At 39.3% G+C, this 16,593-nt stretch overlaps 2 protein-coding genes across 3 annotated transcripts in view; one reads left to right on the forward strand and one right to left on the reverse strand.

The window, feature by feature from the left end:
• cadpsb (Ca2+-dependent activator protein for secretion b) overlaps nt 1–3,026 on the forward strand; it is a 68,118-nt gene extending 65,092 nt beyond the window's left edge. For both annotated transcript variants that reach the window (XM_042407346.1, XM_042407347.1), the window contains 2 exons: nt 1,583–1,687; nt 1,771–3,026. In XM_042407346.1, the coding sequence (XP_042263280.1) occupies nt 1,583–1,687; nt 1,771–1,947 (282 nt within the window). In that variant the 3' untranslated portion in view covers nt 1,948–3,026. The remainder of the gene's footprint in view (nt 1–1,582; nt 1,688–1,770) is intronic.
• A 1,934-nt stretch (nt 3,027–4,960) lies between these two features.
• The window catches only part of ca16b (carbonic anhydrase XVI b), a 110,167-nt gene continuing 98,534 nt past the window's right edge, over nt 4,961–16,593 (reverse strand). The window contains exons 16-29 of the mRNA XM_042405870.1: nt 16,157–16,253; nt 15,958–16,040; nt 15,377–15,511; nt 15,122–15,256; nt 13,255–13,427; nt 12,984–13,119; nt 12,222–12,368; nt 11,639–11,732; nt 10,991–11,067; nt 10,681–10,809; nt 10,349–10,495; nt 10,049–10,191; nt 8,499–8,634; nt 4,961–7,060 (exon numbers count right to left, since the gene is read on the reverse strand). Coding sequence (XP_042261804.1) covers nt 6,914–7,060; nt 8,499–8,634; nt 10,049–10,191; nt 10,349–10,495; nt 10,681–10,809; nt 10,991–11,067; nt 11,639–11,732; nt 12,222–12,368; nt 12,984–13,119; nt 13,255–13,427; nt 15,122–15,256; nt 15,377–15,511; nt 15,958–16,040; nt 16,157–16,253 — 1,779 coding nt within the window. The 3' untranslated portion in view covers nt 4,961–6,913. The remainder of the gene's footprint in view (nt 7,061–8,498; nt 8,635–10,048; nt 10,192–10,348; nt 10,496–10,680; nt 10,810–10,990; nt 11,068–11,638; nt 11,733–12,221; nt 12,369–12,983; nt 13,120–13,254; nt 13,428–15,121; nt 15,257–15,376; nt 15,512–15,957; nt 16,041–16,156; nt 16,254–16,593) is intronic.

Consider the following 16,593-nt stretch of genomic DNA (forward strand, 5'->3'; position numbering starts at 1 on the left):
CTAATGAACTCGTGTCAAAACCATAATTTCAATTCCCCGTAGTAGTTTTCTATCTGCAGTGTAGGGTATTTTAAATGCAGCTCGCATTTCTGCTAGAATAAATTATAAATAAAGGCTAAGTAACTACCTTCAGTAACTGATGGGCCACGCAGTGTATACAAAATATTGACTTGGAGAATTTTTTCTTTTAGCATTTCAAAGGGTCATTACATTTCGAGACAGATTACTCTGTCAATGCTTTACGTCTTCCCTCTGTTGTATTATTTTCTTCATGTAGTGGTAGTATCAGTGCTCCTCTAAAATGCCTCTTTTCAGCTCTTCAGAGTGTCATAAATGCAGTTTGTGTGTGTGGATGTCAAACTTGTGGCGTGTGTGTCTGTGTCTTTGTGTTTGGGAACTGAAACAAACAGTGAGTCCCAAATTCAGCAAAGTTTCAAACTTACTTACAATTTAATTAGATTCAGTATGTCATTATGTTAGAAATTGTATTTGGACCAGTTTCCATGCCTAACACTTAAATATCTTATGAAGGAAGTAGGTAAGCTTCTATGTTTAATTAATTTAAAGGCCCTGAAACCTATTTTTCCAAATCAGCGTCTCACAGTGAATGATGCAGCACTACATTAAAGTAATAGTTTGACATTTTTGTCAAGAGATAGATGAGAAAATCAATACCACTCTCATTTCTGTATGCTAAAGATGTAGCTGGAGCCAGCAGCTAATTAGCTTAGCTTGGCAGAGAGACTAGAAACAGGAGGAAACTGCTGGCCTGGCTCTGTCCAGAAGTAACAAAATCTGCCTAGCAGCACCTCTAAAGCTCAATAATTAAAATAATCTGTAACAATAACTGAAGTGTGAAAATGACAATTCACAGTGTTACGGAGGAGGGGGAGGGGTTGTCGTCAGATTTTGTTACCAGACCACACCACACAGTCCTGAGGCAGATTTAGAATCTCTTAAATATGAAGAAATAACACCTATGAATTTATTTTCTCCAAACTTTATATTTGATTGTGGCTTATTTAGTCATTAATATTTAAAGTTATAGAGAAATCTTTAAGATGTGAAAGTTTTCAGGGACTTTAAAAAGACTAGATGGAGACAGAAGGCAATCTGAGTGGTGAGAGTTTAAAATGCATGATATAAAGAACCACTTGAATCAAGCACATAGTGTAGGTGACTCATTTTAGCTGTTAATATTTGTTTATCTGAAACATTTCTGTATTCTTACTTGTATACAGCCTGCACTACCTTGCATCGATTGCCAATTCTGACACATGAAATGCAAGAATGTCTGTCTTGTGAACGGGGATAGGGACTCAACATAAATCCTCACTAACTGGTATACGCACTGTACACGTGGGTGATATGAAATGCAGCCTCTCATGTATAAACCTGCCAGGATGTTTTTATTGAAGTGACGCTTAAAAACACACATGAGGGTGCTTGAAACTTAATGTTACTGTCTGTGTTTAGTCGTAGCTCTTTATATGTGTCTTCAGGGTTAGTTTTACGTTATGATGTCTTGAGTATGTGTGTGAGTGTGTGTTTTGCTGGAGAGTGTTGTGTTTATGTGTTTCAGCAATGGTACACTGCCACCATGAACCTTTTGGGGACCTGGCTCACTGAACGCATGGATCAGCAGCTGCATGTCTACCAGCTTAAGATTCTCATCAGGATCACAAAGGTAACATGTAAGACAAATGCCCAGAATGCTTTGTGTCCATGCAGAGACACCTGTGCTGATGTACAGTATCTCTCCTCCTGCAGAAAAAGTACCGGGACTTCCGTCTGCAGGGTGTACTCGACTCCACCCTGAACAGTAAGATGTACGACACGGTACGCAACAGGCTGACCGTGGAAGAGGCCACTGCTTCAGTGAGGGAAGGAGGCATGCAGGGCATCTCCATGAAGGACAGCGACGAGGAGGATGAAGAGGATGACTAGAGCCCGTGTACTGACACTCCAGCCCTGCCCCTGAACCCCTCACCCCGACCCCCCTTTCACACTTTTGACTTTAGCCTGGTTACCGATGCATGTACCAACTCAGATAGCCACTCTAGGACCTCTTTGTCAGCTCGAAATGCCTATGAAGGAACTAATAACTATAAAAATAGTACTTATACTGAGGAAACTCAAAATAAAAATGTTAAAAAATAACCATGATTGGCAGTTTAGCTGTGTCATGATAAAGATAGCACCTATCTTTGATTCATTCATTTCTAAATTCATTTCTATGTGTTACTAAGCAATATGGAGAACCATTTGTTTGACAATGTTGAGTGAGATTAATAGGTGTGTCCCTGTCCAATGCAAACCTATATGGCGCTTCTTTGTCGTATTCTACATTCATTAATGGTACATTGTCGTGATGATGAGTGTGTGGACCCTTTTATTTGTCTTGTCTGTTTTTAAGTGAATGCCAACTGCTTCAAACTGAAAATAAACCTCTGTATTTGTTTACGGCTGTTACAGATAAACTGTTGTCTACTCACTGTTATTAACATCGACAGTAAGTCTAGACCTGCATTTTTATCATGTGTCAATGCTATGTGATCTCATCTCAATTACTAATTAGACATGGTTCAACGGGAATCTTTGAACTTCAACGAGAGGGTATTCTAGAGATGCAATATTCTCATAGCTCCATTTTGATAACTCGGGAGATTCTATTTTTATTTCAACATTAAAAGGCCTTGAAACAGGTTCTATTTTAATTGAGTTGCACTTTTACAGAGAAAAGAGCAAAAATAATTTTTTTTATTAAAAAAAAAGTTGGTCTGTCTTTGTTCTGTAATTGTGTAGAATGAGATGTCTGGCATTTGTTTGGGTCTCACTGTTGTTTTGTATATATTATATAAATATATATATAAATATAAAATGCTGTACATTGCATTCTGAGCCATCGCTGCATGCCTGTGGGTTCCCACCCTCCCTCAAATGCTTTCTGTTTTCTGTGTGAATTAGCTGGTGGATTCATTCTTGCTTTTGCCTTATGAAAGCCAACAGTTGTAATATGCAAGAGCTGTGGCCTCGAAATAAAAATTATTGTACATGTGCATCCTTTGTCGTGTTTACTAGCTGCTCGTCCACCTGACACACAATTATACACACATTTAACTGTCTGCTGACTGACAGGATGAACAGGATCCTTATTCACTTCAAGTCAAAACTCCATCAGTAGTTTCATGTAATACAAGGATGCAGTGCATCCAAACCCAGACTTTATTTTATGTATAGCAATACAATATACCTATTAAATAACACTATTACACTATTATATGGTATATAACAGCATTATAGGAATATACTGCTTTGATACCATCATATGAACATTTGATATGATGGGCAAAACCATTTCATCCTTTATTTAAGTTACAAAATAGACTCAAAGGACGGGTTCACAATGTTTCAGCTTTGTCCTAAAACAGCGGTCAGGTGCCCAAATGAACATTGGTCCATTCTTGCTGTAATCATTCCTCCTGTTCATACTGACCATCAAGAGATCCCTACATAATGCTCTTTCAATGTAAGTGATTGGGGACGAAATCCACAAGCCTTCTGTGCAAAAATATATTTAAAAGTTTGTCTGAATCTAGATATCTCTCAAATTTTTAGTGCCAAATTTTCTTTTTGATACAATCCTTCCACAATAGCTGAGCAGGAAAACACCATCGAGATGCAAAGAGGGAAGTGGAAGATATCCACTTTATTTGACTAACTCAGACGACTGAAGTCTCATATAATCTCCAGATAAGACGTTTTTTGCTCAAACGAGGACTGTGGACCATCACTTACATTGAAAGTGCAGTATGAAAGGCTCTATTAATGGCCAGTATGAACAGGAGGAATGATTACTGCAAGAAAAAACAGTTTCAATGTTCATTTGGGTACCTGACTGTTGTTTAAAGACAAACTTGAACAATCGTGAACCTGTCCTACACGTTACAAAGTAGACTTAATTACCAACCTGCCTATAATGCACTTAGGCTAACACACTGGATCTCCAGACCATTAAGCAAATGTCAGGAAAATCTGGTCAAATATCAGCATAGACCTCAGAGGAGCAGAAATGATTGTGGTTATTGGGGATTTGCTGTGTAGATTTGGATAATAAATTTTCCACAAAAACACAATCTGTTACAGGGCACTTTACAAACCAAATCTCTGTATGAAAATATAAACTTCTATGAGCACAAAGGTTAGGTGAAAGACCTTTGTTTTTTTTTTAAGTGAAAGTGTGCAGCTACTGAACTCGTGTTTTAAATGAGCATCAAAATATCAAACAGCCACACAGTAACGCTGGCGTTCATAAAAGGAACTAAATCAAAAACAGTTGCTGCAAAGAAAAGTTTTGTTGTGGTAGCGAAGTGATCTGAAATCTAGACGTTTCTCCAAATGTTGGAGATTTTTTGTTGTATTGAGGAAACTCCCCTTTGACAGAGAAGTGGGTGTTCACAGAAGGAAAAAAAAAAACTTTTCACCATAGCATACACTACGAGTATATGCACAAATCAATCAAGAGAGAGGGATGTTCAGGGTTTAAAAGGGCTTGTAATTATAGCCACAAAATAGAGGAGACAGAATATCAGCCCAAATAAAATACAATTTACAGTCTGAATTTAAATCTTCTTATTGTCTAATGTGAGGAAAGCATCATGTACTCTGATTATGTAAGGTGAGTTCCTGAGGCTAGAACAGAAACATGCTTAACCGTTGTTAAATTCACACCTTTGACACTGGAAATCTGAACTGCAAGATTCAACAAGTTTCGATTTAAACTCTAGTTGATTAAATGGATCGCAGAATAAAACCACTTACATGTTGAAAACTGGAACCACATCTTTGGTTACAAATAAAGCATCAATCCCCCCGCCCCCCAAAAAACAGAAACTACACTGCCTTTAAAAAGTGTTCACCTCCCTTTGAACCTTTTCATGTTTTATGAAACTCTGAATCACAGTGGACGAGGTTTTTTTGAGACCGATCAACAGAAAAAGATCCTTTAATGTCAAAGTGAAAACTATTTTCTAAAAACTGATATAAACTATGTATAAATAAATCAATGATCATCCATATTTCATTGAGATCGAATCACTGCTGCATCCCTTAATTGAATAAGTTGAATGGAGATCACCTGTGTGAAATTAAAGTGATTTTTGGTTAAAAACCACACCTGACTCTCAAAAGTCCATCAGCTAGTTTTTTCTAGCAAAAAAACTACATCATGCGACGGATAAAAAGAAATTTTTCAAGGCACTGAACATCCCTAAAATTATCATACAAATGGAAAGGTCGTCCTCAAAAACTGAGTGTGAGAAGAGGCCGCTAAAAGGCCAAAGGACCTCTGAAGGAGCTGCAGGCTTTCAGGCTGAGACAAGAGATGTTGCCCACTTGTAGCTCTCTGGGCAAGCAGCAAAGAAAAAGGCTCTTGTGAAAGCATTTGGGAGTCTCTGCAACGCAGTGGTTTTTATGGTTTATGTTGAGTGTTAGCCAAAGCCAGAAACAACACCACCATGAGGCCTGGTGATGCAGCATCATGCGATGAGGATGCTTCTCTGCAGCTGGCCGCTGTGAAGGTGGAGACTAATATAAATGTATTTACATACAAAAGAAAAGCTGGAGGAAACTCCAGATGTGGTGTGTGAGACGACTGCAAGATTTATTTACCATCGAGACAAATATAAACCCAAATATGAAGCCATTACTGCACAGGAACGTCTCTAAAACAACAATGTTGACATTGTACAAAGCTAATACAGACCTATCCTCATTGTCTCAAGGCTGTAATTTCAATTTTGTATTTCATATTTGCACATAATTTGAATACATCTGAGGAAATTTGTTTTCACTTTGACATTAAAGTAGTTTTTCTGTTGATCAGTGTAAAATAAATTCATAATTACATCCACTTTGATTTTTGATGTTTTACAAAGAATAAAGCATGAAAGTTCGAGGGGGTGAAAGTGTTTTGTAGGCAATGTACTGTGTCAACATGAATACCTACAATATAACATTTGTTATCAGCTTTAAGCTTTGACAATTGAGGTTAGAAAAGCTGTGTAAAATGCTTCAAAAGGAAAAAAAAACAAACAAAAAAAAAAACACAAATGGAGCTTTGTAGACATTTCATGAAAAGCTACACAATCTCTACAACAAGGCCAGTGGACAAATAGGCAAAAGTACTAAATTAAAAAAAACAAAAACAATGGCTGGTTATTAAGGATATAATATATATTACAAAACAATATAACAATATGAATCCCTGTAAAAAGCAATAATAAATGTTCACATTAGATGTTGTAACACGTTAACAAAATAAGCCATAAGTACATTTTACAAGACAGCAGTGAGATATTTGGACAGTATATGAATATTAGGCAGGTAATAATAGTCTTTTCACACATGATAAAAGAGCGTCGCCCATGTGAAGGGGAGCATCACAAGTTAGTTTGATCAAGGTGACAAAGTGACATAATGCATGCTGGGCTATGTTGTGATGTGATGTTTTGTTTTGAGACATTCATGGGAGTGGATCGCCTTAACTCATCCTGGTCTTCATGCTTCAGGTTTGTTTCACTGCGAGTCCAAAGATCCCAGTCGTGTCGTGTTGCCGGGATTTAACGGTGATAAAGTTTCACTCACTGGATTTAGGCAGTAACACTGATAGTATAGTGCAAACTGGACAGAGCTGCTTTTTCCTCACGTCAACTTAAAACAGGTGCAAACGCTCAGCAGGATAACATTTAAGACAAGAAATAAAGAACAAAAACATAAATATCAAAAAACCTTTATCAGTATAAAAAGTAATAAGGTTATTCATTTAATCAATAGTCTGGCAAAAAAGGCCTCAGAAAAGTTCTCAGATTTTTTTTTTTTTTTTTTTACAAATTAAGTGCCTGTAAGAATGTCCTCAGACGAGCGACTCCATGCTCTCTGCAGGATCCGACTCGTCTGCAATCACCACCACCCCATTAGTGTCCATGTGCATGGGGCTCAGGCCACACTCTCTGTTACTGACCAGGCTGAGCATGGCTTTGTAAAGGTACTGGTACTGCTCCTGTGCACATAAACACAAACACACAACAGGTCAACATGATCACATCCTCTGACATACTGTAAATCTGTGAAAGATCGAGACATTTCTTTAAAAACTGCGTTAATCAGTATTGCTAAAACTGAATAAAATAACTGGAATGTGTCAGAGGTCGCTTGTAGTGACAAAACAAACAGAATGATCGCCTACCTCTGTTGCTCTATGGTGCTCTTAAGCCTCCATAGCTCATTGTTTTTTGTTTTTTTACAGCCACACATTTACTGAATTATTCATCCATGTAGGTAGGTAAAACCCACTATAATCTACATGCCAAGAACCAAATGGTAAAATTTAACAGCTAAAACAGAGCTAAAATGTATCAGCTGATATTTGATTTTTTTTAAACAAACACTTTTTTGATGTGGGTGCTTTCAATTTGGCTCTAAAACCTGCATTAACTGATTTTTTTTGGCAGTGGAAACAAGTTGTGAACAATACTGACAGATAGTATCTTTAGCTTTTAAGTTGATATGACAAACTTGTTAGCAAAGAGTTGCTTATTTACACATCCAGCAGTTATAGAGCAACACTATCATTCATCTGGAGTTGTGTTTTTGGCCACTTGATGGTCCAATGACTCTCTTTTAGCTCTATTTTTGGTCTCTATGAATTCCAGAGGGAAATATCTGGCTCTTTGCTGCTAGATGCTCTACCAGCTAGCCACTAACTATGTTTACTGTTGGTGCTGAGCAGGTAGTGAACAGTGGGTTTTTAGAGCTTTTTCTCTGAAAACAGCTGCCTGCTGTGTCCGAAAATGACGCTATGAGAGGGCTGAGAGTGACCCAAAACAGAAAAGTCACAGCCGGACAGCTAAACAATGAGCTGAAACTCACTACAAAGCTCCGTAAGGCCGAGGGGAGCTGCAGTGATAATAATAAGTGATAATTCTCTGTAGGTTCATCACGATGAGCACTACCTCTCACATTACACATTGTCATTTCGATACATTGTTACCCCAAAAAATATCAATTATAGCCGCTTTAAAAAAATAGTGACAAAGACATGTACTGAACAGGACATTTTATAGTCAATAAATTTGTCAGTGCTCTCTGGTGGACAGATGGAGACACTTTCTAAACTACCTCAAACAAACACATTTTTGGCATTTCAGGAGTTTAATTTTTTGTTTCTCACCAGCTGACATTTACACTAATACCAATATATTTGTGATTAGTTCAAATTGGCCAACAATATCAGCCAACAGGTGGATAAAAACAGCTCCAAATAAATGCTAATCTTGCTTTATATCTGCGGGATGTGCGCTAACAAGTTAGCCTTAACAACTGTATTAGACGATAATATGGTTGTTTCTGTGTATATCTTCTGCCCCCTAGTGGCCAAAATGTGATTTATGCAGCTTTAAAAGTGACTTAGTAGTTATGTTTAAATATTGCAATCTTACTATATCCGTGAAGACTCCCGGCCTCATAAGATTGATCATCTTTGCCACTTGATAGATGTCAACGACCCCTTCATTCTCCAGTTGCTGGGACAGTGTGGTGAGACCGCAGAGCATTCCTGCTGACACTGCTCCGTACCTGTAAGGAGATGTTCAAAATCAGCTCTGTGGGACAATCTGTCTGTGCTGCCTTCCTGTTCACTCTCAAACTAAATCCTCACTCCATCACTGCCACTTACTTGCATCTGTAGTTTTAGAGCCTGCATCTTGTCATCATCTAAACTACTTGCAGGCAGTACAAATATTTAACTCCCGAAATAAAAAAACACTACAGTTAAAGGGAAAGTAACTGCTTCCATACATATTCAGGCTGTTAGCGATTAGCATACCATCATGCTAGCATCTGGTATAAATGGGTGGAGTGACCTAAGCAGGCTGTTATGCAGTCTGTGACCGACAGTCAGGACTTTCACTGATGAAGACTTTACAGCTTGCTAATGTTTTCACTAAAAGCAGTTGAGGTTCTGTTGGCACAGAAGTCTGTAGGAAGCACATCAGCTGGGGACAACTGTGGAAACTGTTATGGTTGCCTGGTTATTAAGAGACCGAGAGTGGTGTTTTTGTTTATCTTGGTAGTTGCCTTTAGATTCTCAGTGCCAGCATACACCAAAGGACTTTCAACATCTAAACCATGGAGAGCACTCTTTGGCTTATTTTCAACCCTGAGAGTGCCAACACTACAGTTTAGCAAGGACAAATCAAAGGCAGACTTTTAAAAGGGGACACTTCATGCACATTTCCAGGTCTATATTTATATTTGGGGCTCTACTGATATATGTTAACATGATTTACTGTTCAAAAAACTTATACTTGCTCCTTACGCAGCCCCTCAGATCTGTCAGAAACAAGCTGTTTTAGCTCCTGTCTCTTTAAGGCTCTCATACATAAACAAACAGTAGAAGTAGGATTTCACTTCTTTTTTCATTCTTTACTCAAAATGGAAACTTCTCAAATACATTCATATATGTTCGGGTGATTTTCAGGTGGACAACGCAATCAATCCATGGAAAAACCTGAGCAACAAAGGTTACAGAAGGGACGGCCGTTTGTGGGCACGCACGAACAATCTGATGTCATCACAAGGAGGAAGTAGAGGTAATTTTGCAAACGAAATGTTCAGAGCAGGTTGAAGCCCTGGCTTTTGACTTGCAGGGAGCATTTCACATATGTTCACCTCAAATTTTGAAACTTTAACTTGTTTAACATAGACATCTGACATTAAAACAATATAAAAGGTAAGAGAAAAAGCATGAGATGTCTCCTTCAAATCTGGATCTTGGTTGGACATTGTATAGCACTAAAAAGAATAATCACTACTAATTGGCTCTTAAGACATGTTTGTGACTTAATCTCTGCAGTGCTCAGTCAACCGTGAAGACAACAGACTTCTTTATAACTGTTACTAGAAACCTTTAGTGTGTGCTTACTCTTACTAATACTATATACTTTCTCTGTGTTGACAGACAACAACATGGAGGTGAACACAAACTTACTCGTCGTGCACAATGGTGGGGCCATCTCGAGTCATGGCCTCCTCCTTGATGACGCTGATGAGCTCGAAGGTGCTGCTGAGAGGAGCGTCGGGGTTGGGCCATTTAGGGCACTGAAAATGTCTCACCTCCAGAACGTAATCGTCCTGTCAGAAACACAAGAGAAAGGAGTGTCACTCCACATGATATAAATAATGTAATGCTTTTATGAGATTCTACATCTCCTGCTAATCAAACATCATGGCAAAGAACTCCTGACTCGGGATGCTTAAGGTGCGTGTGATGAGGTAAAGGTCCGGGTACCTGTGTGGCCTCAAGGATGAAGTCATGGATGATTATCTGCTCCTCGTTGGAGAGGCAGAGTCTGTCCTTACTGATGAGTGTGACAGTGAAGGCTATGCAGTTCATGGCCTCTTCCCGACTCGGCCAGTAAACAAATTCATCCTCAGCCTGCAGTGAAATGGTGACAAGTCAAACATGTTATGTTGCAGGTACCTTATCAATTTAACTTTTCACCAAATTTTTGTCTTGTTGATTTAACTGGAATGTATGAATGAGTATGAAAAGAAAGATAACAAAAAGAAACATCAGAGAAGAAAAACACAATACAGTTATTATATACAAAGGTTACATACCAGGCCCTGGTTGTCAGGCAACATGACAATAATTTGAGCATTATGGTCCCAAATCATCCTCCAGAAGTCTGTGGTGGTGTGGGGCAAAGGATGCTGGGTAACGATGAACTCATTACTCCTGTAGTAACCCTGAGGTGACAGAGGTGAGCTGTTAGCCTTCCTAAAGCTCAGATCACTCACACTGCTGGATGAATTCATGTGAAAGCTGACAGATATTTGATTGTCAGACCTGTCAACCAAAGTCGTCTTCTTCTTCAAAAAATGCAATGAGCAAAGACAAAGAAGCAAGACTTGAACTATCACATCATACCATTATGTAGGACGCATTAATGTAATCTGTTCCTTTCATCCCAGGCAGAGTGGTGAGCCCGACCCTTGCTCGCTCCGCTGTAGAGAGACAGAGAGATAGAAAAAACACACTTTTCAATCACAACCCAGGTCTCTATAATATCACTCTGGCTGATAATGCACACATTCATTACCAGTCCTTGCTGTTGCTATAGCAACAAGTACCTCCTTTTCCCCCATCAGGGTGCCAAGGACGCATAGAAAGATTAGCTTATAGGATTATGGAAATAGATTCTAATTTTGGAATATGAATTGTCCTTAATAATTTACTGACTGAAAACTAGAAAATGTAGAATACATCAGGAAATGCTGTGATTCTGATTCTTATTTTCTTCCATTTCAAAAATAGAGACAAATGTAATCAAGAAAGAACAGATTTTATTTGTAGACAGTGTTTTTGATAGTGTCCAGGTACAGAGACGTGTCATCATTAGTCGCTTTATGATGCCTTTCAAGACAGCAGCCCTCATTACTTTTTATACAAAGTCACTCTAACCAAGACTCGGGAAACAGACAGCAGCTGCAGCTTTATGTGTTCAGCATGACCTTGGTTCCCCAAAACCTCAGCCCCGTCGCGAGTGTGCTGTGTTAGAACAGATAAGATACTCACAGGGAACCACTGAGGAATTGCGGTTCTTCTCCTTGTTGCAGTCTTTGTGGGCGCTGAAACACTCCACAAAACGCGTGTTGCACTGAGTCAGCAGCTGGTGAGAGAGAAAGCAAAGACCAGAGGATCAAAAAAAAAAAGAAAGGGAAACACAGTGATTTCACAGAGTACTAATTTTACTCCTGAGAATCACTGTAAATTAAAATCAAACATAAAAAAACAAGATATAATGTTGTTTAACACCCAGGATTAACAGCAAGTCTTTCACATTAATAATGAGCGTGTGAACCTCAGGTGGAATTGACATGATGTGGGAGCAATTAGTTTGTCTCTCCGGATGTTGAAAGAGCAGGAGTTTGATGAAACATTCATCAAGCTTTGCATAAGGCAGCAGGGGTGACAGACACGATTTTATTATAGCCAACATCAGAGACACTCTCAGTCTATTCCCGTCTGGAACAGCCACCGTGCACGTCACTAACAAGCTTCTGATCCAAAGACTGCCTCGATTTCAGCTGCTGGTGCTGCTGTGGACGGTGACAGCTCGTCTAAGGGGACCGGTCAGACTCCCAGAAGGTTTACTCACCCTGAACTGCTTCTCCAGCCGTGTGCGGCCTGTCGAGTTGGGCGTGAGGATGCTGTTGACATAGCTGTGCAGCTGCCAGGCGGGCACCTCTGTCTCTTTGCTAAGGATGGCCTCCATCAGAGCATCATGGATGAAAACATACTGCTCCTAAAGACAGACATGAGTGAAAGAATGTGTAAAAAATAAAATAACAGCAAGAGCATCAAGTTAAACATTGTTGTGTGGATACAAGTACAAATTCGCTTTAATGGAGGTACTCTGCCTTACTTGTACATGATTTATTGAGATGCCAAGAATGAAACAGCTGCTTATAAAACCTGAATAGTACCGCAAAATGACATCATTCTTACAGAAAGTTGACTGTGAGCAGACTTGACAGGTCAGCTGCATTTAAATGCACATTAAGTATAGAAGACAGAAATAGTCTAAATCCTGTTTCCACTATAAATCGAGTACAATAAATCTTCCACCTACATAAATCCTGGGATAAAGCCAATCTGAGAAAAATGAATAATCCAATTCCTCCATGATCAAATTCAAAAAGAGTGTGTGTAAAACATATCTGAATACAGCCAACGTGGACTGATTCTATCAACTGTTTGTTTCAATGAAACTGCTGCAAGTGTGACCTTTACCTAAGCTCAGAGTATTCAAGTGAATAGCTTTCATAACTGTTTTCCCATCTTTAATCATGGGTGACCTTTTTAATGTTGGGGATGGAACACAGTTATTTCAGCTAAGTGATGATTTTGGGCTTCTTACCTCTGTCTGGACTAGGTAGTTGCGTTGTGTGCGGATATGTTTGAGAAAATCCAGGACGCTGACTGTGCTTTTGTCCTTGATCTGTTGCAGCATGCTGTCGATGACAATGTACGTTCCTGTGCGCCCAACCCCAGCGCTGAAGAGCAGAGCACAGAGCAATATGAGCATAATGGAAGAGCCCGTAGAGGGAGCTGTTAACCTAGTCAGCAAATATGAAACTGTCATAAGTAACGTTCATTTAGCCCAGGAGCTCGGTGGTAATGTCCTGTACCTGCAGTGCACCAGGACGGGGCCCATGTCTGCTGTGCGAGCCGCTGATGAGCGGTTGATGAAGGTGAGGACAGGGAGGGTGTACTCTGGTACTCCCATGTCAGGCCACTGAGTGTAGTGATACTGGACCACAACGCGCTCGTTTAGCTTCCCTTTTGGGTTTCCCTTCTGACCCTAAAACATAAGAGCAGACATGAAACCCTGGTGAGAACACAGTGCAGACCCCTCACTTACTGAACATGGAGCACAGTTGCCAAGGAGCCAAACAGAAATGTATGCCTCACTTCAGTAAAGCAGACTGCACCACACAAACTTGTTTTTAAATAGAGATTGACTGCAAGGTGTAACTGCTATTTATACCCTGGCCACTGAATTCTGGATTCTGATTGGTTTGAAGGCGTAGATTAACTTTAGTAACCAGGCAGTTTAACTGGACACCGATGATGTAGGTGTATATGTTTTGTTGTTCTAAATGAATGCGCCAGCTGGTAAATGCATCAACAGTGAGCCTCAGCTAAAGAACTTGGCGCTAGGGTTATTTGTGTAACCACCAACAGCTCAAAAATAGGATAAATACCTGCTTGCAAATTTAATTTCAAATGAGTTTGACAGTCCAAATCAACTAACAGTAGGAAGAAGTCTTAAATAGAGGACCTAAATAACGTTAGCCATGGGGAAACAGGTGGCTGAGAGTCCGATGGACAGCTGTAGAGGAAAGGAGAGACGATAAGAGAGAAAATGCGACCAAAACCGCACAGAAATTAAGAGCTCAGCCTTTTGAACCCCTTCTGGTTTAGCTAGGCGTTGCCTAGCAACACAAATGACTGAGGATGGCTCAGGAACTTGAGTACCTTTTATGCACTGCGTTCGAAATCGCATATTATGAACTATGTACCCAATAGGTTTACTATCGTTCAACATACTGTTACATTTTGTGATGCTATAGTGTTGATTATTTTTGACTGGATGGCGCTACAGAAGTCTTCTAGCAGCAGATTTATTCATTACTAAAGTCTTTAAATGGGGTTGCTGCACACTTTTTGAAAATCAAATTCAATGCTTTTTAAGACCTTGACAGAAAAAATGTAATACCCTTTCCAGAGTAAATTAAATGCACATAAAGGCTGAGCTTTATGTTTGAAATCATCTTAACATTTTTAATAGGGATATTTTTCCGGATAAATTTTGTATCTCCATATAACTATCATCTCCAGCTAAGAGGTCATTAAATGAAAAGTCTGCTCCTCTCCTTCATGTTGCATGTTGGCCATTGAAGCTCCGCACTAAAAACATTATTATCCAGATTCTAGCAACTATCAGAAATAACAGAGAAAACAGAGGAAAATAGCTGGTGCTGCCTGATCCAGGTTTAAAAAAAAAAAAACCTTTTTCAAACCATTGACTGTATATAAATAGTGAAGCCAAAACATCTCAATCGCTTCCTGGTGGCTGACTGCAGTATAGGTCATAAGTCCCGCCTCCCTCTATATTAGCGGATGGGACATGAGCCAAACTAAAAACTGATGGTACAAGTCAAATAAATTTTTGACCAACCAGAGATGGTTTCTCTCATTTTATGTAGTTCTTATCACGCTGATGTTTGTCCAAGTGTTCATTAGAACAGGGGTGTGACGTCATGATTGACAGCTGTGATAGCCACTCTCAAATCTCCATCAGGCGGCGGGACGGCTCAGGAGGCATGGCCCGCAGGTGGTCATCCCGCTGCCCAACTCTACCGCCCATAGTGCAAGAAGTGGAGACACGTCGTCCATATTTATACACAGTCAATAGTTCAAACAAAATAGATTTGATTAATATTCACCAGTGAGATTAGAGTTTATTACAGGCTAAATATGACTCTTAATTACCTTTTTAACTTTAGTGTTCCTTATAAGGAAACGCCGCAGTGTGTAGCAGGCATGCACTTTGGTGCTTTTCAGCGTCACCACAATGTTTCCATACTGCTCGCTGTTCTCTGTCGGCCAGTACTGGTCACACTTCCTCTGAAGGATACAATAGAAACAATGGATGGTATTTTACCACATCTGAAATACAGTAATGTAGCTCATCTCATCTCTGGGGGTTTCATATTTTAACTCTGTAATTGATGAAAGTTCACTTACTCTTCCTTTCTCCACGAGGTTTGTGATCATGATGATGATTCCTGTGTTCTGCTCCCACACCATCCTCCAGAAGTCCTCGAATGTAGACTTGAGAGGACCCTGGGCCGCTATGTAAGCTCTGGGTCGGTTGTATCCCTACAAGTGGTGGAAAGAGTATATTTAGTGGTATATTTACTGGTAAGATGCAATCAATATTGTATCAATTACCAACAACACCTGATACAGCTGATAGATGGATATAACTGGTTTACCAAAACAAAACATCAGTAGATCATGAAATCTACAACTTCAGCTGACAGAAATTGTAAAAAGATATCTATATATCAATATTTTTAAAGTAGATACCAAATTTTGGTTGTTTCTAAATCAAGAAGTCACAGCAGTAACAAAAACCTGACCAGCCAGTTTTATGATTTTGATACCAGTTGATATTTTAAATAAAGCCGTCAATTTAGCAGGTGAATTTCACCAACAAAAAAAAGAAAATCAAAGCAGGGACTTCATAAAAAAACAAACAAACATACTTAAAAAAACTAATCCTTGAAATAATATAAACAGGTCAAGTGGTTGCTAAAACTCACATCCACGTAGTTGGCATTGATGTAATCCGAATGTTTGGCATCTTTCCCTGCTAGAGCTCGTAATTTCACCCTGCTGTGGTCATCTGGGGAGAGCATTGACATATTTGAGTGAATTATTAAAAGGATGAAAACATGTTATAAAAACATAATTGGATTCTGCAGCCGCAGGCATCATAATCAGATTTTACAGCTGACTCACAGGCCACGATGTTGATGTATCTGTTTTTGTGCTTGTTGTCAGGATGATTGGAATGTTCTGCTGTGATTTTCAGGTCTGCTGTGGAGCGCTGGACCTCCTGCAGAGAGGGAAAAAAATAAGACAGATGGATTTTATTGAACGAAGAGAGAAGATATAATTGAATTGCTCTCTCTATAGAAATTATATTTACCTAAACTACATGTTTTTTTTATTTCTTCAGCATCTTAGATTTCTTTTTTTGTGATGCTAGTGGTCTCTTAACTTCTTTTTAAAACTTTTCCTGTGCATTAGGAATTCCGGATAAACTGCAAATCTTCAGCAGAGCAGATGCTTACTGCCACTGGGGCTTGAACTCAGGCCTCCAGTAGGATAGCCTTCACTGCACCCACCCACCCCAAAAATACAACAGTCATTTCCAAAACAGCTTCATTGTGGTG

The sequence above is a fragment of the Thunnus maccoyii genome, chromosome 3 (assembly GCF_910596095.1).
Source record: "Thunnus maccoyii chromosome 3, fThuMac1.1, whole genome shotgun sequence".
In the NCBI taxonomy this organism is placed as follows: Eukaryota; Metazoa; Chordata; class Actinopteri; order Scombriformes; family Scombridae; genus Thunnus; species Thunnus maccoyii.